Source organism: Bos mutus, chromosome 10, assembly GCF_027580195.1.
Source record: "Bos mutus isolate GX-2022 chromosome 10, NWIPB_WYAK_1.1, whole genome shotgun sequence".
Lineage (NCBI taxonomy): Eukaryota > Metazoa > Chordata > Mammalia > Artiodactyla > Bovidae > Bos > Bos mutus.
Window position 1 is genome coordinate 79,884,196 of NC_091626.1, and position 27,031 is coordinate 79,911,226.

The following is a 27,031-nucleotide window of genomic DNA, read 5'->3' on the forward strand; positions in this document are numbered from 1 at the left end:
TGGGTTGATATAAAATCCCATGTGAATAGTTAAAAAGCTTTTAAATATTTACTACAGAAAAGATTTTATCAGTACAAAGAAGCTCTTTAGTTGTCTATTTTAATGTTAGTCAGTAAAAAGACAGTCGTATAACTTATATGCAGAGTACATCATGAGAAACGCTGGGCTGGAAGAAACACAAGCTGGAATCAAGATTGCCAGGAGAAATATCAATAACCTCAGATATGCAGATGATACCACCCTTATGGCAGAAAGTGAAGAGGAACTAAAAAGCCTCTTGATGAAAGTGAAAGTGGAGAGTGAAAAAGTTGGCTTAAAGCTCAACATTCAGAAAACGAAGATCATGGCATCTGGTCCCATCACTTCATGGGAAATAGATGGGGAAACAGTGGAAACAATGTTAGACTTTATTTTTCTGGGCTCCAAAATCACTACAGATGGTGACTGCAGCCATGAAATTAAAAGACGCTTACTCCTTGGAAGGAAAGTTATGACCAACCTAGATAGCATATTGAAAAGCAGAGACATTACTTTGCCAACAAAGGTTCGTCTAGTCAAGGCTATGGTTTTTCCTGTGGTCATGTATGGATGTGAGAGTTGGACTGTGAAGAAGGCTGAGCACCGAAGAATTGATGCTTTTGAACTGTGGTGTTGGAGAAGACTCTTGAGAGTTCCTTGGACTGCAAGGAGATCTAACCAGTCCATTCTGAAGGAGATCAGCCCTGGGATTTCTTTGGAAGGAATGATGCTAAAGCTGAAACTCCAGTACTTTGGCCACCTCATGTGAAGAGTTGACTCATTGGAAAAGACTCTGATGCTGGGAGGGATTGGGGGCAGGAGGAGAAGGGGCGACAGAGGATGGAGATGGCTGGATGGCATCACTGACTCGATGGACCTGAGTCTGAGTGAACTCCGGGAGTTGGTGATGGACAGGGAGGCCTGGCGTGCTGCGATTCATGGGGTCGCAAAGAGTCGGAGACGACTGAGCGACTGATCTGATCTGATCTGATTTGATCACCTACCTTTGAACATAAGCAGAACTAATGTTTAGGTTACAATCTAACATTTTGAGGGTTCTTAATAAAATTTAAACTCCACTTAACTCATGCAATTTGGGTTACTAAGAGTTAATGTTTGAACATGCTCTCCAATACCAATATAAGATTTTCTTCCTTGGAGAAGGAAATGGCAGCAACCCACTTCAATATTCTTGCCTGGAGAATCTCATGGACAGAGGAGCCTGGAGGCCTACAGTCCACAGGGTTGCACAGAATCAGACACGACTGAAGCAACTTAGCTTGCACGCACATCCTTAATACTTATCTCTTCCGGGACCAATCCATCTTACAGTTCCTTTCCTTCCTCTTTTCCTCTCTGCCTTCTTCCCCTCTTTCCTTTTGTTTCTTCCTCTCTCCTTTCTTAAAAAAAAAAAAAAAGATTTCCTTCTTTCCTGTTATGGGTTCATTTCTGAAAATCTCCTTAGAAATCTTCCAATCTGCTATCTGTATCAACTGAACACAACTTCAGACGTTGAAATCTTCCCAATCCATAGACACTGTAAGATCTGATGAGGGTCTAGTGGTTAAATTTGCACTTTCACTGTGGAGGCCCAGGTTTAATCCCTGGTCTGGGAACCAAGAACCCACAAGCCTCACGATGTGGCAGAATAAAAAAAAAAAAAGAAAGAAAGAAATCTGATGAGCGAGGAAGAAGATCTGAAACAAATATTTCATGGAAATACTTTAACTTGCAAAGCAATTATCCTTCAATAAATGAATAAATGCAACATTTATACCTGATTCAGTAAGTGCAATAAATAGTAAAATTGTTTTACTGTTCCTATAAAAAAATTACAGATTTCATAATGTTTACATCAAACTCTGTGATCCAAACACATTTCAGATATTAAACAACTTTCTCTTGTTTTTCAAAAGCTAGGACTTGGCACCATGGTGAGATGGGAAGTACGTAAAATTTATCAGTTTTGAACACAGGCTCTGTTACTACTTAGCAGGTAACTTTAGGCAAGGTGCTCACGGACAACAAGCTCAGTTTCGCTACCTTTAACAAGGCAGTAGCACCCACCGTCCCAGAGCGGGGACAGGCTGAAGCTGGGCAACGCTCCACCACGCAGCCCCAGCCCTTTCCCACACGTCCAACGTGCGAGCTACTGCACAGGTCTGTTTCCCACCTGCTTGCTCTACATCTTCCTCATTCCTTCTAACTGTTTCTATTGCTTGTAATCTCATCAAGACCTCCCTTCAAAATCACTGTGCCAACTGCTATATTCAAAATGGATAACCAACACAGACCTCCTATAGGGAATTCTGCTAAATAGTTATGTGGCAGCCTGGATGGGAGGGAAGTTTCAGGGAAAATGGATACATATATATGTATAACTGAGTCCCTTTGCTGCTCACCTGAAATTATCAATATTGTTAATCAGCTATACTCCAATACAAAGTAAAAAGTTTAGGAAAAAAAAGGATTGTTAAAATAGGATCAGTATGTCCTGTCTTCTGAGATACCTGTCCAAGGGTCCCCTCCAGGCAATATTATAGTCTTCTCCAGAATTTGCTATCCAAAGTGGTTTATTTTTGCTCTTATTAAACCACTAATCACAATATAATAAGTAATCAGTAGCTCTTATTTTTGAGTGCTGTGTCACACATGTTAAGTGCTTTATGTTCATTTTCCCATTAATTCACAACCACCCTGTGAAGTAAATAGCACTGTTATTCCCCTTATCAATGAGTAAAGTAAGACTAAGAAAAGTTAAGTCACTTTCCCAAAGTCACTCAAGCAATAATTAATAGAAATTATCATTACTCCTAATTAGTAATAATTAGTAGGACTGGGATTCAAAGCCAGGTAACTGGGTCCAGAGTGGAGAACTTATACTTCCTTCACCTTTGTAGCCTTAGGAAAAAAGCACATCTGGCATGAACATGTGCTTAAGTGAATTAAAAAAAAAAAAAGGCAAAAAACAAGTCTGTACACTGAATTGTCTATTGTGTGCAATTCACCTGGATGTGGAGGTACAATATTATTCAAGATCTTTACCCTCAAGGAACTTATACGCAGGGTATTTGGGAGACAGACAAATGAACAGGTGATTACAATCCAGAGTGTGATACATGCTATTTCTGTGGACAAGCCTCAGAGAAAACATAAAGAGGGCACCTAAGGTGGACCAGAGAGAAGGAATCAAGAAAGATGTTAGATAAGTCTGAGTTTCTGCCTTTCCCTTCGAAACCAAATTAAGTAGGGTTTTACTAGACTGGCATTCTAGTAGTTGGCATGGCAGAGATGAATGTACTACTGTTTTTTAATTAAAGTACCATTGACTTACAAATTGTACGTTCAGTTTGTAACACTGTACAGGAGGTGGTGATCAAAACCATCCCCAAGAAATGCAAAAGGACAAGACAGTTGTCTGAGGAGGCCTTACAGATAGCTGAGAAAAGAGAAGCAAAAGGCAAAGGAGGAAAGGAAAGATATATCCATCTGAATGCAGAGTTCTAAAGAAGAGCAAGGAGAGATAAGAAAGCCTTCCTCAGCAATCAATGCAAAGAAATAGAGGAAAAAAACAGAATGGCAAAGACTAGAGATCTCTTCAAGAAAAATTAGAGATGCCAAGGGAACATTTCATGCAAAGATGGGCTCAATAAAGGACAGAAATGGTATAGACCTAACAAAAGCAGAAGATATTAAGAAAAGGTGGCAAGAATACATAGAAGTACCATACAAAAAAGATCTTCATGACCCAGATAACCACGATGGTGTGATTATTCACCTAGAGCCAAAAAGATCTTCATGACCCAGATAACCATGATGGTGTGATTATTCACCTAGAGCCACACATTAGGGACTGTGAAGTCAAGTGGGCCTTAGGAAGCATTACTACAAACAAAGCTAGAGGAAGTCATGGAATTCCAGCTGAGCTGTTTCAAATTCTAAAAGATGATGCTGTGAAAGTGCTGTACCCAATATGCCAGCAAATTTGGAAAATTCCTCAATGGCAACAGGACTGGAAAAGGTCAGTTTTCATTCCAATCCCAAAGAAAGGCAAGGCCAAAGAATGTTCAAACTACCGCACAATTGTACTCATCTCACACACTAGCAAAATAATGCTCAAAATTCTCCAAGCCAGGCTTCAACAGTACATGAACTGTGAACTTCCAGACATTCAAGCTGGATTTAGAAAAGGCAGAGGAACCAGAGATCAAATTGCCAACATTTGTTGGATCATAGAAAAAGCAAGAGAGTTCCAGAAAAACACCTACCTTTGCTTTACTGACTACGCCAAAGGCTTTGTCTGTGTGGACCACAACAAACTGTGGAAAATTCTTTAAGAGATGGGAATACCAGACCACCTGATCTGCCTCCTGACAAATCAGTATGCAGGTCACGAAGCAACAGTTAGAACTGGACATGGAACAACAGACTGGTTCCAAATTGGGAAAGGACTATGTCAAGGCTGTATATTGTCACCCTGCTTATTTAACTTATATGCAGAGCACGTCATGTGCAATGCTGGGCTGGATGAAACACAAGCTGGAATTGCCAGGAGAAACATCGATAACCTCAGATAGGCAGATGACACCACACTAATGGTAGAAAGTGAAGAACTAAAGAGCCTCTTGATCAAAGTGAGAGAGGAGAGTGAAAAAGCTGGCTCAAAATTCAACATTCAAAAAACAAAGATCATGGCATCTGGTCCCACCACTTAATGGCAAATAGATGGGGAAACAATGTAAACAGTGACAGACTTTATTTTCTTGGGCTCCTAAATCACTGCAGATGGTGACTGCAGCCATGAAATTAAAAGATGCTTGGTCCTTGGAAGAAAAGCTATGACCAACCTAGACAGAATATTAGAAAGCAGAGACATTACTTTGCCAACAAAGGTCTGTAGAGTCAAAGCTATGGTTTTTCCAGTGGTCATGTATGGATGTGACAGCTGGACTATAAAGAAAGCTGAGTGCTGAAGAATTGATGCTTTTGAACTGTAGTGTTGGAGAAGACTCTTGAGAATCCCTTGGACTGCAAGGAGATCAAACCAGTCAATCCTGAAGGAAATCAATCCTGAATATTTATTGGAAGGACTGATGCTGAAGCTGAAACTCCAATACTTTGGCCACCTGATGTGAAGAACTGACTCATTGGAAAAGACCCTGATTCTGGGAAAGACTGAGGGCAAGAGAAGAAGGGGACAGAGGATAAGATGGTTGGTGGCATCATCGACTCAATGCACATGAGCTTGGGCAAACTCTGGGAGATAGTGAAGGACAGGGAAGCCTGGCATTTTGCAGTCCATGGGGTCGCAAAGAGTCAGACACAACTGAGTGACTGAACTGAACAGACTTACAATATTACATTAGTTTCAGGTATACTGTACAATAGTTATCTGATATTTTTATACATTACAAAAGGATCACCACAGTGTACTTTTTTAAAATTAGTTTAGCGTTCCCTGGTGATCCAATGGTTAAGAACTTGCCTTGCAATGCAGGGGACACCAGTTCAATCTCTGGTCGTGAGGATCCCCCATGTTGCAAAACAACTAGCACCATGTGCCACAACTACTGAGCTTGCACGCCTGCAGCCTGTGATTCACAACAAGAGAAGCCACCGCAGTGAGAAGCCCGTGCAATGCAACAGAGAGTAGCCTCAGCTCAGCACAGCTGGAGAACCCAAGTGCAGCAACAGAGACCCACCACAGTTCAAAAATAAAATAAACATTTTTCGAAAATTAGGTTATGTTTACAATTACCTATTCTATCTCAAATTATCTGTCTAGTTCAAATACATCTCATGTTCTAAAAAACACATTTTAAAGAATGATCTGCTTTCCAAATATTTTCAGTTTATATGATGGTACATCCTATTTTTCTCTCCTCACAGACAAATAAGGAAAAAAAACTCCATAAAAAAAGTGACTAGTTACCTAACTGGCTAGTATGAGAAGTGCTTGCAATAAAATCACAATCAATTTAGGATTTTAACTCAGAAGAACAAGGGGCTATAACTTATCATATGTCAAGCAACTGCTCTGCAACCACTATCTTCCTCAACGCTTTTCAAATAAGCAAAAAAAAAAACTTTGAGGTTTTCCCCATATGTTTCCTTCCTTTTTTCCCTCTAATTTAATCCTAAAATAAAAATAAATACAATTTAGAAAATGTATTTCCATCAGTTGTTCACTTACCAAACAACAGTTCATTCAAGTGGATACCTCCTGGACTGTCATGGAAAATGCCTAAATAAAAAGCCTTATTAAATTCAATTTAGATTATATTTGTCACTTCTTCCTTGTCCAAAGCAATTACTACAGAAGAAAATAAATTAAGCCTAGCAATATTATTTATTACAAATATTGGTTGCTATAAAAATGTTTCACCAGTTTTCTAGGTGGTTACTAATAGATTAAATCATTTCTACCCTGTTCTAATCTGAATAAAGTGGATTTCCTCCAACATTATGGAACCAGTAAAGACGAAATAATAGAGTAAAATAAGTAAATATAATAAAATAGTAAAACCAAATATAATAAAATTGAGCAGGAGTGAAGAATGCACAGCTTTGCATTTTGTGGGATTATGAGACAGCAAAAACAAAAGCTTAAAAAGGATTAAAATCTAAGGGCAGCAAGCACAGACAACAAAGGAAGCGCAGCTTCAAATACACACTGTCCCAAAAGAGAGCCTAAATTCTTTGACCGAGAGTTTCGGAGAATCAGGTTTAAGTACAATGTAGGTTGACCTTACTCTCTTTTTTTTTAAATTGAAGTATAGTTGATTTATAATGTGTTATATTTTCAGCTATACAACACGACTCAGTTTATATATTTTTATATGTACTCTTTTCCCATACAGGCTATTACAAAATACTGAGTAAGTTCTCTTTGCTACACAGTAACTCCCTGTTGAGTTTAAATACCTTAATTTCAACTTATCACCCTATTTGTTTAGCAAAATGAAAAATACCCTGGTGGAAAAAAAAAATAACCTGGAGGAAAAAGAGTTTCCATAAAACCTTCTTTCTTATCTTCCCCTAGTAAATTCTCTCACTAAAATGAAAAGATAAACAAACGGAGCTTTATTTTGATAAGCCTTATCTTTAAGTTAGAGATTCTTAAAAATTCATGAATGCTTGGTAGGACAGGAGAGAGTCAATAGCAGTTACAGCAATGAATTATGATGTGTTACTTGCTAAAAGAAAATTAGAATCACGGAATCAAATGGAATTTTAAGAGACTTTTATTCCCTTTGCCTTTATTCACAGACTAGAGAAATTTTTGAAAATTTATGAAAGTTACAGACTTAAAATATAAATGGCTTCAAACTATGGCTGTATTTAATACCATAATATTAACTCAGATTTTAACGGCATGTTAAAAATTCAAAGCCACAATTCCCCCAGCAAGTGTAATTAATTGTTACCATTTAGAGAAAATAATAGGAATAATCACATTCATCAAATTTATTAAACCTGAAGCTATGCTAGTCACAATTGACCTACTGTACTTTTGTTCTTTCATTCAAGAATGCTTAGATGATTTACTACTGAATTACTCTTTAACTGGTAAAAAACTGAGGCAAAATACTGAAGAACTGGAGAAGTACAAGTGCAAAGTCCACTGTACAAAACTGCTGAACCATGCTCCCTGTTGATGTACTTTTTAAACTGAGCGAAAGATGAATTCTAAATTCCACATAAACTGCCTCTAACTGTGCCTTTCTTTTTGCTTGAAAACGCTTTTCATACACGGATACCGGTTCAGTTTCACCTGTAGGTAATGAACACAGAATTCATTGTGGGGAAAAACAAACCAGAATGTGAAAAAAGTTATCAGGTATACAAAGGAGTGAAACAGCTGACTGAAAAGCACTTGAACCACAATACTTTTTCTCCATTCTTAACGAGGCATTTTGAATATTTTAGGTACTATTTTCTTTCACGAGACCTCCAGTTCTCCAAAGCTCCCCAGCTGAGTACTCACCTGGTTCATCTGAATGCTGAATCGGGGCTTTTATTTCTGCTAAGCTGGGTTCCCCCTCCTGGGAGACGGGAGCTGCTGCCCCCTCCTCCGTATCCTCTACTTTAGTCACTGTGAAGTGTGGCATCGCTCTAGTTAGGAACGTGTGCTCTCCCTGTGTTTGCTTCCTTCCAGTCTACGTTCGCTGCCTATCACTTCCTTGCTGTGCCCCTTTCTGACTCTGATCACTGCCCACGGGAGACCCAGGCAGGGAATCGGGAAGTACTTTCAGTTCACGTGACCTACGGCCCTAAGGGAGGGGAACCTGGAAAACACGCCTTCCAAGGTGGTGTAAACACCTTGGTAAACCATTCACTTAAAAGGATTAAGCATTCCACCTCTTGCTTATTTGTTATTAAACTGTGAGAATCACAAGAATGGTTTAGGCTGCTTTCCCAGAGAAGCAAGGGCTGGAGAGCGGGAAGAATGCTTGAAACTCTGTCCATTGTGTATGCACCCGCTTGTTTCTTTAAGTTATTTGCACATCAAGATCTCAACCTGTGCCCTCACATCTCACAGGACAAAGACTAGGGAAAAATTCATTAAAGACTGGTACTACATCAATTTAGAAAATCAACTATTTGTAAGTTTCTGTTGTTGCTTTATTTCAAAGCATATTGAAAACAGTTATGCAGGTCAATGTTTTTTCTTATCTTTCAGATGAGAACATTTATTCAACAAATATTTAATGAATACCTATGTATTTTATATAAAGCATAGTTCAAGATGTTGTAGGGTATACAAGGACACCCGAGAAGAGACATTAACTTCCTGAAAGTCCAAATTTGTTTAAAAGAGCTAAATATTTTTAACGAGAAGAGTTAAGCATTTTTCGTTTTGTACAGAGTGTAAACATTGTGTTTTAAAGAAAAAACAATCCAAGAAAATCTCTGACCTCCGTCAGAGGTGTATAGCTCCTTTAGCACACACTTAAAATAACATACTTCTGATATATTTTATCAGATAATTGTGTTCTCAGTTGATGACTTTAACAGAGTATGAGGCCCTATCTGAGCACTCTGACACAGGAGTTCAGTAACTTGAGCGAAAGTGAAGTCGCTCAGTCGTGTCCGACTCTTTGTGACCCCGTGGACTGTAGCCCACCAGGCTCCTCCGTCCATGGGATTCTCCAGGCAAGAATACTGGAGTGGGTTGCCATTTCCTTCTCCAGAGGATCTTCCCGACCCAGGGATTAAACCCAGGTCTCCCGCATTGCAGGCAGACGCTTTAACCTCTGAGCCTTGAGCTCTGTGCTAATTTCCATATTAATGATGTAATAGGAGGATTTCGTTGTTAGTAACACCTGACAAGCAAGACTGCACTAAATTTAAAAGAGAATAATGATGGTTTATAATCCTCATTTATTCCAACATACACCACTTCCAAAAGAGAACAAAGCCGATAGCTGTTAAAGACCTACTTGTACACTGCACTGCACTAGAAACTTTTCATTAGGATCTCATTTAATCCATCACAAAAACAGAAACATTAGGCTAAGAACTTGCCCAAAGTCACACAGCTTGTAAATGGTGAAGCCCAAATTAAAGATCTCCAGTACCTTTGATGGTAGTCAGCGCAGAGGTTTCACAGAAAAGAAATTCATATACACTTACTTAAATTTTATTTCATGGGTTCCTGCATAACACTGGTTTGTAATCTCAGGCTACAAATTGGAATCAGCTGGAGAGATGTTAAAACTACTGATGCCTGAGTCCCATCCCAGATATTCTGATATAACTGCTCTGGAGTAGAACTTGGGCAACAGGACTTTGAAAAGTTCCCCCCAAATGGTTCTAACAGGCAGCCAAGGCTGAGAATTACTATAAGGAAAAAAAAAGAAGGCTTTGTAGCTACTGAGATTTTTTTCTCTGAGAGACATGAAGTAAGTCAGGTGTGGTAGTGCCCTTGGTGATTTTTCCATATTAAAGACTTGGGTAGCTACTCAACTAATTTACTCAAAGGAACTTAAAACAACTGCCACACTGTCAAAGATTTCCATATTATATTCTAGGTTTCAAATTTATTAATACTTTAGTGTCACTAGATATTTCCAATGGGATCTTACTTTTTCATATTTATTTTATAAAAAGAGTTGAATTGTACCTAATTTTTTATAGTCAATGGAAAGAAACAATTACTTGTGTTTATAAATCTATATGTAGCTTGTACATATAACCCTATGTACAAATGTTATCCTGTCACCTCTCCCCTCTAAAAAATCCCCCAAACTAAACAAGTAGGAAGGTAACAAATATCTGTCAATCTACAATAGGTGTAAATTATTTACCAATTTAATGCTTTGGTAGTCATAATGGTCAGCAAGTTTAAAACAGTTCTCTCCTAGATTGCACTGTAGGTAGTGTGGGATTATAAAAAATTTCAAGGCAAAGTTAAAGTAATACAGAAAAGGGGGGGGAGTGGCAAAGAAGAGATGTGTAAGTTCTGTATAGGAACGGTGGTTAGATAGAGAAGGTAGGATATAAGAAACAGCTATTTAAAGACCAACAAACTAAAACAATGAGGTATATATACCATTCCATAGCCAGCGTGACAGATAAAACAGGGAAGATGGATAACACCAAATTTGGTGGGGCTGTGGAACGGAATGAACTTTCATACATTGTTAATGAAGCACAAGCTGGTTCACCACTCTGGAAAAGGGTCTGGTACTTATCCCTATAATCCAACAATTGCACTCCTTAGTATTTACCACCCTGAATTTACCCTGTGAATGAAAATATATTCCCACAGAAGGACTTGTATAGGAATGTTCATAACAGTTATTAACAATAGCCCGAAACTGGAAACCCAGCCCCAAACAGGAAGCCCACGAAAGAATGAGTAAAAAAACTCTGATACATTCATACAAGGGATTACTACTCAGCTATAAAAAGGAATGAACCAGTGATACCTACAACAATATGGATGAATCTCAGAAACCTGATGCTAAGTTACAGAAGCCTTAAACAAAAGAATACGTAATATATGAAACAACCAACAGCAAAGTGCTGGCAGAAGTAATATGGTGGATAAAAAACAGGACAGTGGCTGCCTCTGGAGGAATGGAAGTGGGGATTAAATGGGATGGAGCAAGAGAGAACTTCCCAGAGTGTTGGTAAGATTCTATATCTTGACATGGAGTTTAAGAGTTCCACACGTATATGCATTTGTCAAAATTCAGTCAATCTTCACTTAAAAGTTGTGTATTTTACTGTATGAAAAGTTTAACTTGAAAGAAAAAAAAGCTGCTAACAGATAATGAATTCTATTTAATAGTATGTATCCTGAGGTATTGGGGGAAAATGAACTGATATCCACAATTTAGCTTAAAATGCATATAAATGGATAGACAAGTTGTGACAGGAAAAGTATAATAAAATGTTAATGATAGATTCTGGGTGGTACGCATATGAGTGTTTACTATAAGTCTTTCAATTTTCTGTATGTTTGAAATTTTTTATAACAAAATGTTGAAAAAATACAATAAACTGACACCATTATGCAAATGAATAGGCAAGTCAAAGACTGGGAGAAAACATTCATAAAACATATGCCTGACAAAGGACTTGTGGTCTGAATATATAAAAATGCCCAAGAAAAGTGGAAGTGTTAGTCACTCAGTCATGACTGACTCTGCGACCCCATGGACTGTAGCCCACCAGGCTCTTCTGTACACGGAATTCTTCAGGCAAGAATATTGGAGTGGGTTGCCATGCCCTTCTCCAGGGGATCTTCCCAACCCACTCAACAGTAACAAGACAACTCAACAGAAAATGAGCAGAAGATTCAGACAGACAATTCCCAAAGAAGCTATATACAAGGATAATAATAACCAATTGAAAAAAACACTCAACATCAGTGGTCATCAGGGAAATGCAAATTAAAATCACAACTAAAACTATTGGCAAGGATGTAGAGCAAATGTTAATGGAAATGTTGACCACTTTGGAAGAAAGTCTGGCACTTTTAAAATAAATTTAAACACACACCTACTTTATGACCCAGCAATTCCTCTTCTAGGTATTTACCAAAGAGAAATAAAAGCTAAAATCACAAAAAAATTTGAACAAGTATGTACTAGCAGCTTTATTCATAACTGTTCAAACAGGAAACAGCCTAGTAGGTATCCATCACAGGATACACAACCTATAGTATATTCATACAATAGACTACTGCTGCTGCTGCTGCTGCTGCTGCTAAGTCGCTTCAGTCGTGTCCTACTCTGTGAGATCCCATAGATGGCAGGCCACCAGGCTTCCCCATCCCTGGGATTCTCTAGGCAAGAACACTGGAGTGGGTTGCCATTTCCTTCTCCAATGCATGAAAGTGAAAAGTGAAAGTGAAGTCGCTCAGTCGTGTCCAACTCCTAGCGACCCCATGGACTGCAGCCCACCAGGCTCCTCCGTCCATGGGATTTTCTAGGCAAAAGTACTAGAGTGGGGTGCCACTGCCTTCTCCGTACAATAGACTATTACCCAACAATAACCAGGAATGAATTACTGATACATTCAACAACAACATGAATGAATCTCAAAAACATTATAAATTATACATTACACATTAATTATACACATACTGAAGTGTTTAAGTGTGAAGCACACTGATGTCTGCACTTTAACTTTGAAATGCTTCAAAAATAGATGGATCATTGGAAGGGATGAACATATGATAAAACAAATACAGCAAAATGCTAAGTGTAGCCTCCAGAGGACACGGTTATGCGTATTTATAATATAATCTTTCAACTTTTGTGTATGTGTGAAATTTCTCATAAAAAACTGTTGGAAAAAAAATAAAATGAACTAAACGAAGTTCACTGAAATCTAAAAAACTTTGGAACAAATCACTTATGGGTCAAATTTCATTTCACATAAAATTTAGGGAGTTGCATAAATGCTTTTCCTGAACTTTGATTCTAGAGTGCTGAACACTGTTTGAAATGAGAGTCACCTTGCAGGTCTGAAATATTTACATTTTTACATTTAAAAAAAATCCAGGGGAGAACAGATCTGTGGTTGCCAGGGAGAAGAGTGGGTGAGGGAGGCATGGATTGGGAGTCTGGAATTAGCAGATGCAAACTACTCTATAGAGAATGGATAAACAACAAGGTCCTACTGTGTAGCACAGGGAACTATATTCAATATTCTGTAATGAACCATAATGGAAAAGAATATGCTACATAGCAGAAATTAACACAACACTGTAAATCAGCTATACATCAATAAATTTTTTTAAAAATCTATGGTATTTTCAAGCAATAAGATATAGGGCCAAGCTAGGGCAAAATGGGCATTTTATTCTTTAGGCTAAATATTATACATGTTATATTTATTAGTTACTTTCACTGAAACGCTTGTGACTATGTCTTTTTTTTTTTAATTGAATTTTTTATTAGAAAAAATGCCATATTTTATAGACCACCATTTATGAGAATCCTACCAAAACACTACAACAAACTGGCCTTGAAGAGAAACAGCACAATGACAGAAAGCTCAAAACACTACACCTCTGAGGAGCCTGCAGCCAGACTAATTGAAAATCGACACACAACGCCCACCACACCACACACAAACATGATTGAAAGTAATTTCCTGTTGACTTCCACTTGTTTCAGTGTCTTCACTGAAGCTAACTTGTCTTTTTTTTTTTTTTAATAAATGGGTTGAATAAAATAAAATGCTGGTTATCATGAATTGTTAACCATGATTAAAAATTAATAACAGAATAGTGTAGAGTGGTAAATTGTACTTTCAAAATATTACCCAAAATATACCCATTCTTTTAAAGAATGGTCATGATTCTTTAAAAAAAAAAAAAATTTAAAGAGACACACAGAGCACCTTAAATTTTTTTTTTTAAAGAATCATGACCATTCTTTAAAAGAATGGGTATATTTTGGGTACTATTTTGAAAGTACAATTTACCACTCTACACTATTCTGTTATTAATTTTTAATCATGGTTAACAATTCATGATAACCAGCATTTTATTTTATTCAACCCATTTATTAAAAAAAAAAAAAAGACAAGTTAGCTTCAGTGAAGACACTGAAACAAGTGGAAGTCAACAGGAAATTACTTTCAACATAAGGATTATTTCAGTTTGTAATATTTTGTTAAACCCCATCATTAAACACTCAATTTTAGGGGCTTCCCTGGTGGTCTAGGGGTTACGAATCTACATGCCAGTGCAGGGTACATGGCTTCAGTCCCTGGTCCAGGATGATCCCACACGCCAGCGGAGCAACTAAGCCTGTGCGCCACAACTACCGAGCCAGTGCTGCAAAGGCCATGCTCCCCAACGAGAGAAGCCACGGAAATGAGAAGCACGTGCACTGCAATGAAGAGCAGTCACCTCTCACTGCAACTGGAGAAAGCCCACGTGCAGCAACAAATATCCAGCACAGCCAAAAACAAATAAATCTAAAAAAAAAAAAAAAAACTCAACTTTAGAGCAAATCATGTATGTATTTCCACTTAGTTTGAAGAAATTGAGAACTGTACTGTACAAAACCTATGCAAATTATCTAGAACCACACTCTCATTGCAAATTATCTTTGGTAAAGGACTATTTTTCTTTAAATTGCCATTCATTATGGACAAAAAAAAAAAGACCTATAAAAACATAAAATAAAAATTACTAGAAAATGAAATATACAAAACACGAATTCCAATTTTTATTGTTAGACTCAATAGACATAAACTTACTCTAACAAATTGCTAAGCAAGTTCTAAAAACTTAATTTCTGACATTATCTCCTCATAGAGGTAAGCAGGTTAATAAATAGCTCATGATCCAGCACCATCTGCATACCTCACTCTGAATGGCTCTGTTAGAGAATGTTCTAAACATTTTATTAGAAGTCAATGGGCAGTTCACTACTTAAATTTGAAAAGTATACAGAATCTCATTATACATAAATTTCCTATTTAACATACTCAGCAAAACCTTTTTCTCCTTCAAATACTGGGGCAATAAATATTAATTTAAAGTATAAAAATGATCACAAATTCTAAATTTTGCCTTGCTATGTAGACAACTATAAAAAGAATTAAATGAGTCAGTTACTTTGGTGAGGACCAACTATCATGGATAGTAAGGCATTAAGACTTCTAAATCTCAAAATTACATAAAATTGTCTATGAATGGATATTTATAAAATAATATTTATAATGTATTTTGGGACTGATGACTGAAAGATAGTAAATACAAAAAAGACATTATTTTCTGATGGATTCGTAATACTATAAGGTAAGGATAACAAAGAGTTCTCCAAATCAAAACATCAGGAAAATCTCATGCTTTACTGAGGCTGAAGGACTCATGCATTTATTCAATATGCCATATGCCAGGAAAGAGGAATGCAATGGAGAAGAAGACACTGTTCCTGCCCTCAAGGAGCTCGCAGACTTATTATCCTATTAACTACATAATAACAAGCAATATAAAACCAGGAGTGTAACTTATAGAATCAATCTTGACAGCACAACAGTACCACCTTGCCCAGTTTCTTCTGTAGGAACCTTAAGCTGTGAGTCTTCACTAGAGGAAAGAATAACAGTTGATTGCTAGTGCTAGTTGGAGAGCTATGCCATTCATTTTGGCTACTGATCCAAATACTAAAGAAGGCATTATCAAAAGCCTTTGAGTACTTAGAGCCCTCAGCTTCTACTGTTATCTTTTTCAGAGTATTGCAATTCCCAATATAAGGTTGCTCATCCCAATGTCAATTGTAACCTACAAATGAGAGGCCCCCCAAAAAAATCAACCTAAGTATGAAAACATGAACTACTCAGTAACTCAGATTTTCATTTCTGAGGTATGATACTTCATTCTTTCATTTTGAAATATGATCTATGGGCTTCTAGTCAATACTACCAGTAGTACATAGACAATAAAACGGATATTAAACATTATCAAAACTTAGGACATATTTCTAAAATATAAAGGAAAATGAAAACATAATTTGAAACAAAATTTCCTTGTTAATTTTTATGTCAGAGAACAAGTATTTTTTTATAAATTATTGCTTTCTTTTTCCCCAGCAACAAAACTCCATTTTAAAATAGATTTACTGAGGATGACAGGCACAGACTTATTGTTAAGATTCAGTGATCCAGTGGGAACCCATGAGTGTTGGAGGTTAATGCATAATGACAGATGATGCTTTGAGTGGACTTTTTTCCTCTTGTACAAACAAGTCTCTAATATAAACACTTTGTTTAAAAATAAATTAAAATAGATCTATTGAGACAAGGGTCGAAACATGAATATTAACTAACTTTAGATGGCTTCCCTGGTGGCTCAGACAGTAAAGAATCTGCCTGCAATGCCGGAGATCTGGATTTGATCCCTGGGTTGTGAAGATCACCTGGAGAAGTGAATGACAACCCAGTCCAGTTTTCTTGCCTAGAGAATTCCAGGGACAAGAGGAGCCTGGTGGCCTACAGTCCATGGGGTTGCAAAGAGTTGGACATAACTGAGCGACTAACACTTTCTTCACTTCCTTTTTTTAGATGGACTAATGTAACTAACTCAGTGCATCTTCATGTTAATTAAGCATTATTATAACGCCCTGGGGCCTCCCTTGTGGCTCAGCTGGTAAAGAATCTGCCTGCAATGCCCGAGACGCAGGTTCGATCCCTGGGTTGGGAAGATCCCCTGGAGAAGGGAAAGGCTACCCACTCCAGTCTTCTGGCCTGGAGAATTCCGTGGACTGTATAGTCCATGGGGTCGCAAAGAGTTGGATACAACTGAGCAACTTTCACTTTCATAATGTCCTAGGTACTTGAGATCATTTGTGTAAAACAGAGTGAAAAATGCATTTTTAGGCCAGATTTCTTGTTAGGAACATAGAACCTTACGTTGTTCTGGAAACATACCATTTTACGACATTTTTTAAAAAACATTTCCTTTCACGCCCACAATGTGAGGCAAAATATTGCAAAAATATACACAGAACATAAAACTTGCATTTCCTCATACCTCTTCTACTCTTATTACACATTTGCAGCTTAATAAATATTGCAGCAGAGCCAACCACTGTTGTTGGCCAGGCTTCCCTGTACTTCACCACCTCCCAGAGTTTGCCCAAACTCATGTACATTGAGTCGATGATGCCATCCAACCATCTTATCCTCTATTCTCCTCTTCTCCTCCTGCCCTCAATCCTTCCCAGCATCAGGGCCTTTTCCAGTGAGTCAGTTCTTCACATCAGGTGGCCAAAGTTTTGGAGCTTCAGCTTCAGCATCAGTCCTTCCAATGAATATTCAGGACTGATTTCCTTTAGGATGGACTGGTTTGATCTCCTTGCAGTCCAAGGGGCTCTCAGGAGTCTTCTCCAACACCACAGTTCAAAAGCATCAATTCTTGGGTGCTCAGCCTTCTTTATGATCCAACTCTCACATCCATACGTGACTACTGGAAAAACCATAGCTTTGACTAGATGGACCTTTGTTGGCAAAGTAATGTCTCCGCTTTTTAATGTGTTGTCTATGTTTGTCATAGCTTTTCTTCCAAGGAGCAAGTGCCTTCTAATTTCATGGCTGCAGTCACCATCTGCAGTGATTTTGGAGCCCAAGAAAATAAAGTCTGTCACTGTTTCCCATTGTGTCCTATCTATCTGCCATGAAGTGATGGGATCAGGTGCCATGATCTTAAGTTTTTTGAATGCTGAATTTTAAGCCAGCTTTTTTACTCTCCTCTTTCATCTTCATCAAGAGGCTCTTTATTTGCTCTAAAGAGGAAGTTTCTGCCGTTAGGGTGGTGTCATCTGCCTATCTGAGGTTATTGATATTTCTCTCGGCAATCTTGATTCCAGCTTGAGGTTCATCCAGCCCAGCATTTTCCATGATGTACTCTGCCTATAAGTTAAACAAACAGGGTGACAATATACAGCCTTGATACACTCCTTTCCCAATTTGGAACCAGTCCATTGTTCCACGTCTAGTTCTAACTATTGCTTCTTGACCTGCATACAGATTTCCCAGGAGGCAGGTAAGGTGGTCTGGTATTTCCATCTCTCTTAAGAATTTTCCAGTTTGTCGTGATCACACAGTCAAAGGCTTTACTGTAGTCAGTGAAGCAGAAGTAGATGTTTTTCTGGAATTTCCTTGCTTTTCCTATGATCCAACAGGTGTTGGGAATTTGATCTCTTTAGAAAGCCTTTTCTAAATCTAGCTTCAACATCTGAAAGTTCTAGGTCCATATATTGTTAAAATCTAGCTTGAAGGATTTTGAGCACAGCCTTGCTAGCATGTGAAATGAGTGTAGTTGTGTGGCAGTTTGAACATTCTTTAGCATTGCCTTTCTTTGGGACTGGAATGAAAACTAATCTTTTCCAGTCCTGTGGCCACTGCTGACTGTTCCAAATTTGCTGGCATATTGAGTGCAGCACTTTAACAGCATCACCTTTTAGAATTTGAAATAGCTCAGCTGGAATTCCATCATCTCCACTAGGTTTGTTCGTAGTGATGCTTCCTCAGGCCAATTGACTTCACACTCCAGGATATCTGGCTCTAGGTGAGTGATCACACCATCATGGTGTGACCTTGGGTCATGAAGATCTTTTTTGTATAGTTCTTCTGTGTATTCTTGCCACCTCTTCTTTTAGGTCCATACCATTTCTGTCCTTTATTGTGTCCATCTTTGCCTAAGATGTTCCCTTGGTATCTCTAATTTTCTTGAAGAGATCTCTAGTCTTTCCCACTCTGTTGTTTCCTCTATTTCTTTGCATTGTCCACTTAAGAAGGCTTTCTTCTCTCTCTTTGCTATTCTTTGGAACTCTGCATTCAGGTGGGTATATCTTTCCTTTTCTCCTTTGCCTTTCACTTCTCTTCTTTTCTCAGCTATTTGTAAGGCCTCCTCAGAAAATCAGTTTGCCTTGTTGCATTAGCAGAGTATAATGACCAGAATACTGGTGTTAGGATTTCTCTGATGGTCCAGTGGTTAGGATTCCACCTGCCAATGCAGGGGACAGGAGTTCAATTCCTGTTCCAGGAAGATGCCATGTGCCACAGGGCAACTAGGCCTACAAACCCCAACTACTTAGCCTGAGTGCCCAAGGGCCTGTGCTCTGCAATAGAAGAAGCCACCACCTTGAGAAAAACCCAAGCACTGCAACTAGAGAGTACCCCTTGCTCAGCCACAACTAGAGAAAGTCGGTGCACAGCAAGACCCAGCACAGCCAAGAAAAGATAATAATAGTGGTGTCAGAATCACACACACTGGGTTCAAATCACTATTCTTCAATTTATTTCTTGTAAGACCTTGGACAGGTATTAACACTGTCAGCTTCAGCTTTTTCCTGGAGAAGAAATCTATCTTAACTCAGAAGTAAATGACATAATTTTTTAAATGAAATAATATCAAAACTGATGATTTTTCAACAGAGAATTAACCTCATTTAAGAAGAAACCTGTTTTCCATTTTCTATTAATTCCTAAAGCTTTGTTTGGAAATTAGCACACTGCTAAACTAGAAAAAAATAAAATAAAAAGCAGAATTTTTTACAACCATCTTGATGTAAATTAGCCACTGTGAATTATTTCTGAATATAAAAAGATGCTTAAATATTAAAAGCAAATGCTCTCAAAATAAATTTCAGATGGATTTAATTATCACAGCTCCTCGAAGTGAAACTGTACATGTGTATACAAGAGTTTTAAACTTAATACTGTTTGCTTTTTAAAAATTAACAATATGAAAAATGAATACTCTTATCCACAAAGTAAAAAGCTTTTGATAAAATAGAGGAAATTTAGGTGCCACTTTGCCAAATATTAAAGCTATCTACAAAAAGGTTCCACCTGTGAACAGATGAATGCTATCAACTGAATATCTTGCATGGATTTCTCAAGGCCATATAAAATATAATAAGGCTTAGCTATGGAGCAACAAAAATACAAAGCAGAAGACTGAAACCAGCTCTCAGTTAAAATAACAGGAAATTTTAAAAAGGAAAAAACCATGGGATTTCCGTGGTGGTCCAGTGGTTAAGGCTTCTTGCTCCCAATGCAAGGGGCCTGAGGTCAATCCCTGGTCAAGGAACTAAGATCCCACATGCACCCAGCATGGCCAAACTACTCTCCCTGCCAGGAAAAAAAAAAAAACCACCCAAAACAAAAACTGAAGTTAGGGTTAAGACCTAAGTATACCTACCATTTCTTAACAACTTAATACTGCTTTTGTCTACATTTTTCTATCCTGTCTAAATACAAAAACATAAATTTTAAGAAGAAGAAAAAAGCTTTAGCCCTTGCATTTTTTCAATTAAGATACCCAGAGGTAACTTCAAATTTTCTAGTTTCGCATAGCCTTTCAGATTGACTTATTTACAATATTCGTTTGATTCTGATATCTTGGTAACTGTTACGTTCTACCTGTGATTTAAGTAGATTAAAACTTTTCAAAAGTAAGATGCACTTGAGAATCAGAAATGTTAAAAATTTGACAAATGAACACTTTAGAACTGAGTAAATACAGTAATAACATTTCCTATTAATCAATTATTGAACTTCTGCAGTTAAAGCAAGGTGCTGTGTGTGTGTTTGTGTGTGTGTGTTGTATGCTCTGCAGTTTTGTGCTCATAACTTTATACATCATTGCAGGGATTCTACAAAGTACACCAAAGCACTAATAACAAGGTTTTAATGGGGAATATCTTCCTGGTTTTCCACTTACTTCTAAAATTTCATTAAAATAATATACTGTTTTAGACAATCACAAAATAAAGTGCTTTCATAATTCCTATAATACAGCTCTCCAAATTTTCATATCTACTGCTAAGAAACACATCACTAAGAACTTAAATACATATAATGTGCATTACTCTGAGTCAACAGGCCCACCAGCTGAAGCTATGTAGCTTACATCAGGCCAAAAGGGCAAGGAGGGGGAGACTGAAATCCAGTTTTCCCTTTTCCAGTGAAGCTTGCAAAGGTGGCCATTTTAGGTCTGGCTAGTCCAAAAGCATTTATTACACAGAGGAAGAAAAAAAAAAGGCAGCTTTGATCCAAGTTTACAGCAAAATATCATCCTTCTAGGTCAGCACAAATTGCCTTAAAACATTCCTCTTATTTTAACAGCTTTAACACAGAAAAGCATGATTATATAAGACTCTTAGGTTCCCAGGCCCTCTTCCTTCTCTTCCATTCCCAGTACAGGTAATAGCAAAGCAAAGTTTATGAGAATCCCTCAGAATTGCATATCAAAACTGCAATGAGGTATCACCTCACAAGGGTCAGAATGGGCCTCATCAAAAAGTCTACAAACAATAAATGCTGGAGAGGGTGTGGAGTAAAGGGAACGCTCTTGCACTGTTGGTGGGAATGTAAATTGATACAGCCACTGTGGAAGACAGTATGGAGATTCTTTAAAAAACTACGAATAAAACCACCATATGACCCAGCAATCCCACTCCTAGGCATATACCCTGAAGAAACCAAAATTGAAAGAGACACATGTGTCCCATTGTTCATTGCAGCACTATTTACAATAGCTAGAACATGGAAGCAACCTAGATGTCCACTGACAGATGAATGGATAAAGAAGTTGTGGGACATACACAATGGAATATTACTCAGCCATAAAAAGGAACACATTTGAGTCAGTTCTGATGAGGTGGATGAACCTAGAACCTATTATACAGAGTGAAGTGAGTCAGAAAGAGAAAGATAAATATCGTATTCTAACACATATATACAGAATCTAGAAAAATGGTACTGAAGAATTTATTTACAGGGCAACAGTGGAGAAACAGGCATAGAGAATAGACTTATGAACATGGAGCGAGGGGAGGAGAGGGTGAGATGTATGGAAAAAATAATATGGAAACTTAATATTACTATATGTAAAATAGATAGCCAACAGGAATTTGCTGTATGGCCCAGGAAACTCAAACAGGGGTTCGGTATCAATTTAGAGGGGTGGAATGGGGCAGGAGATGGGAGGGAGGTTCAAAAGAGGATATATGTATATCTATGGCTGATTCATGTTGAGGTTTGACAGAAAGCAACAAAATTCTGTAAAGCAATTATCCTTCATAAAAAAATAAATTAAAAAGAAAAAATAAAAATAAACAGGCCTCTGACAGGAAAAGAAAAAGGCCTCTGATGCAAAGAATTAGTGAGGAGATAGGAGAGACTACCCAGGATAAAAGACAAGAAGTTGAAGTAATCACTCTTCCAGTCACTAATATTTAATCAAATATCTAGAGTATTCTGGACAGACTCTATAAAAGAAAGTCCTTTCTATTAAGTCTATTTCTGGATTTCAGTCCAACTTTGTAAAAGTTTGTATTACAGATATTTTCAAATATACACAAAATCAGAGAAAACAGTAAGATGAATCCTCATGTACCTTTTACTCCAATTCAACAAATCATAAGTGTTTGCCAGTCTTGTCTATCTCTCAAATTTTATTTTTTTGGTATGAGGGGAGGGTGGAGTATACTTCATTTCACCTGTTAATATGTCAATATGTATCTCTATAGATACGGGCTTTACATTACCACAGTGTCATAAATATAACTAAGGAAATTCACAATAATTCCTTAATGTTGCTTAATATTAAGTGCATGGTCATGTTTCCCTGATTTTCTCAAGTCTTTTTACAGTTGTTTGTTAACATCAAAATCCAAAAAAAGTCCACACATGTATTTGGTTGATATTCCTTTTATCTGAAACAGCCTTTCCCCCTTTCCATCAACTCCTCTTTCACCCCATTCACTTATTTGTTGAAAATTCTAATTATTCAATAAAATTTGCCACACTGGATTTAGCTGATTGCTACTTGCGGTATAAAATATTGATAATACATTATACAATTTAATCACTAACAGTGCAGTATTGAGGAGACTTGCTCTGTAACCAAAATGTTTCACACAATAATTTGTCTTTTAAAAAAATGGGGGATGCAAATTGAGCTTGGGGAAAAAAAAAACCTACCAGAGGATGCTATTAGGAAAACTAAGAACGTACCAAATCCACATGTTTTTACAAAACTATCCTTTTACTACCTTATACACGTTAGTTACAGCTCTTTATTAGCGTGTCAAAGTAAAATGGACAGTATTCAATAATCATATAATATGAAAGGTATATTTAAAAGAAAGTTAACAGTCACCTATAATTGTCAATACAGTGTAATTCACTTAGTTTTGTTTGGTGCAAAAAACTAGACTTTTTTTCAAAAGTATAAAAAAAGTGCTTGGTGCTCTGAAACGTGTTTTTATGAGGAAAAAAAAAGATAGCTTTCCAATTTTATTCTGATTCTTAGTCAAACATTATTTAACCCCAGCTCAAGAGACTGATATGACTACTAATAACACAGAATTGGTGGATCAGCAGAGTGGGCTTAATGTCCCTGTGTAATATAATGGTGCCAAGCGCAGATAAATATTTGTTAAGGCCTATCAGCATTTAAGGAAAAGACTGCCAGGCCTCATCCACTTGGTGAATGTCTACTTACCCTTCGAAGCCCACCTATAGTAGGAAAATTCTTCACATGTATATTACATTAATCCCTCTTTCCTTTTGAGCTATGGTCCCCAACTCTGGCTGAAGAGCTTTTAAATACGATGGACAAAGAATGTTGCCTGCTCTATCAGTGAACAATGGCTGTTGAGGCCATCAAGACATCAGTCATTGCAGTCACCCTCAATGGTGCACCTTGAGGGGATTCAAAGTGGAGAAAAACAGGATACTGGCCCTAGACAGCTAAGGTGCATCTCAAAGGAATGATTTCAGTAAGCCCAGAGTTTTGCATCTTCTCATACATAGAAAAGCACTAAATTTGTTAACTTGAGATGTCTAGTTTTCCTTAACAAGCAGTAATCTTTCGATGTTTCAACTATTTGTTTTTTTTGCAAAAACTCCTATATATCCTGGCTCCTCCATATACTCCTCCTTTACAACAGTCCCTCAGGGCTTATTGAGAGGCCATCTTCAGGTTGAAGTCCTCAGTAAGTCTGCCAAATAAAATATAATTCTCAACTTTAGTTTGTGCATTTTTTGCCAAATAAAATATAATTCTCCACTTTTAGGTTGTGCATTTTTTTTTTAATTGACAACATTATGCTCTGAAGATACAAAGACAATTTGATGTCCCTGTCCTTAAGAACTTTACAGCCTAACTGAAATAGGTACTATAGAAGTAGTCTGTGTAAGAAATATAGGGACTTAAAGATCTGATCTATCTGGATTTGAAATTGAATGAGACAAGGTGGCAGAAAGAGGTGACCCCATGGAGGAGGGGCTTATCTAAATTACTTTTGCCTCTCTAGCAGCTGCTGCTGCTAAGTCGCTTCAGTCGTGTCTGACTCTCTGCGACCCCATAGACGGCAGCCCACCAGGCTCCCCCATCCCTGGGATTCTCCAGGCAAGAACACTGGAGTGGGTTGCCATTTCCTTCTCCAATGCATGAAAGTGAAAAGTGAAAGTGAAGTCGCTCACCCGTGTCCGACTCTTAGCGACCCCATGGACTGCAGCCCACCAGGCTCCTCCGTCCATGGGATTCTCCAGGCAAGAGTACTGGAGTGGGGTGCCATTGCCTTCTCCCTCTAGCAGCTAACAACCATCAATAAAAATTTGGGGACAGCCAGCCTCAAAGTACACTTAGAGCTTCTTGACTCAACTGGCTTTTATTTTTACTCCACCTCAGAAACCTACTCCCAAGGCTGTACACTAGGATCACGTTAACACTGGAACTGCTCCACCTCTGAATACATTAAGCCCAACTTTCAAACATCTGATCGGTCTTTAACCCTTCTGCATCTTTCACTACCATTTTACCTGTCAAGTCCTCCAGTCTCTCAGGGTCTCAGTTCATCATTTTCCTTTACTGTATTTTTCTACTGTATTATTCTAAAATTTACTTTATTTTTCTTTTTTGATGTACACTTCTCTTCCTACATTTATCATACAGCATTTTAATTTATACAAAATTTTGTTTGTTTTCTCTATTACATCATAACTTTCCTTAGAACAGTAATGGGATTCTTTTTCTCAGTCCGGCATCCTTCACACCCAGAATAGGTCTAGCCCATAATAATTGCTCAGTAAACATTGGTGCAAGCATTCTTGTCATTTTCACCACTATTTATTTCTATGAGCTCTCCAAAGGCGGAACCTATATTTTACCTGAGTATTTAGTAAAATGGAGTTTGACCTATAATTTCTACTGGAGTGCCTCATACATATCAGAGCCCCCAGGAGCATTTGTTGAATTGGAAAAGGTTGAAATGTTATTAGAGCCTGTACAAGACATAGAAAGATATGCTCTCTGCTCTATCTTGGCATTATTATTTTAGCAATCATTTAAGTTAACCAAATAGTTATGAGACTAACGTAAAAAATGTTCATTGTGGCAGAGGCAAACGGAAAGCCACGGACAGAGAGGTGAGGACACCTGTACTTCACTCTCGGCTCTGCTACTCAGAATCTATAAATAACCATCTCTGTAACCCTTGGTTTCCTCATTTATTAAAACGGGGTTTGATGAGAATTTGATTCTTGAGCATCTGAAAGTTCCCTAACTAATATGCTATGGCTACTAAATTTTTTTTAAATTAAAAGTGATACACTTGCAGATTTCCCTAGTGCTACAGCGGATAAGAATCTGCCTGCTAATGCAGGGGACATAGGTTTGATCCTTGGTCCAAGAAGATTCCACATGCCGTAGGCAACTTGTGCTCTGCAACAAGAGAACCCACCACAGCGAGAAGTCCATAAACCACAATGAAGAGGAGTCCCCACTCACGGCACAGAAAGCCCTCAGAGCAGAATGAAGAACCAGCACAACCCAAAAGAAAAAATGATTTTTTTAAAGGTAGAATTTCTTATATAAAGAATAAAAGTGATACACTTTCAATATAAAACATTGTATATGCTTTACTGAATTGTTTAAAGGGAAATTCCTTCTCTCCACTCTGTTTTCATAACTCTCTGGAGACGTCCACTCTCAAAAGTTCCTTCTGTACATTTAAAGCATTCTTCATGCACAAGCAAGTATAGTGCTAAGATTGTTGATTTTATTTACCAGCTTGACAGTCCAGAAATTCTAATGGGACAGTGACAAAATGAAAGAGAACTATAAATACTTGGATAGCAGAAAGATAATTACTATTCAAGAGGTCAATAGTAGAAAACAATTAAAATACAGATAGAAATATTTAAAACTGTGTGTGTCACCCCTCCTTGGTTGTGTAATGTAATGTTAATAAAGGTATAGGACAAGATAATAAACTGAAGGTGGGAAGAAATGTGGGAGGCAAGGGAATTGTGGACAAAAGAGAGAATCACACCAATGTTGCAATCACTAAATTGTGATTACAATTCTAAGTGGTAAAACAAGAAACAATTCTGAAATATCTTATAAGCATATGGATAGAGTCAAGGAAGTAGTTGTTTTCCTTTATTAAATCTAGCCCAGAGACAAATGTAGATTAACACACGTCCTTGATTTTCTTGACAACAGCATTCTTTGAAGTTTGAAAGTGAAAGTGAAAGTCACTCAGTCGACTCTTTGCAACCCATGGACTACACAGTCCATGGAAATCTCCAAGCCAGAATACTAGAGTGGGTAGCTCCAGGGATCTTCCCAATCCAGGGATCAAACCCAGGTCTCCCGAATTGCAGGCGGATTCCTTACCAGCTGAGCCACCTCTAAGTCTAATAATGGCATCTGCATATTACAAGACCAAAGGTAGAGGAAGTATATTTTTAACCAGTTCCCTCCGTGGGAAATATATCACAGGATGATTGCCATCATAAGAATTTTTTTAAAAGATAGTAAGAAAAAAAATAGGTCACTGGGAAAGTAGGAAACTCATTTCCCAAGAGTACTCTAGAAAAAAGTGTGATCTAATGGCTGGACTGTTAATTTCCCTTTGATCTAGTACCAGAAACTAAACATTAAGGAATATGTTAGATAGAGGACCAAGCTTTAACTTCAATACCCACCTAAACAAGATAGATTTCACCTAGACAAGAT

General features: G+C 37.7%; 1 protein-coding gene across 3 annotated transcripts in view; it reads right to left on the reverse strand.

Annotated features, from left to right (window-relative positions):
- SLC12A6 (solute carrier family 12 member 6) overlaps window positions 1-27,031 on the reverse strand; it is an 84,972-nt gene that overhangs the window by 54,365 nt on the left and 3,576 nt on the right. Inside the window, exon 1 of one of the 3 annotated variants that reach the window (XM_005908763.3) lies at window positions 8,006-8,254. The exons of the other annotated variants lie outside the window; for them this stretch is intronic. Coding sequence (XP_005908825.1) covers window positions 8,006-8,129 — 124 coding nt within the window. The 5' untranslated portion in view covers window positions 8,130-8,254. Of the gene's footprint in view, window positions 1-8,005; window positions 8,255-27,031 lie in introns of those variants that run through there. 3 annotated transcript variants of the gene reach the window in all.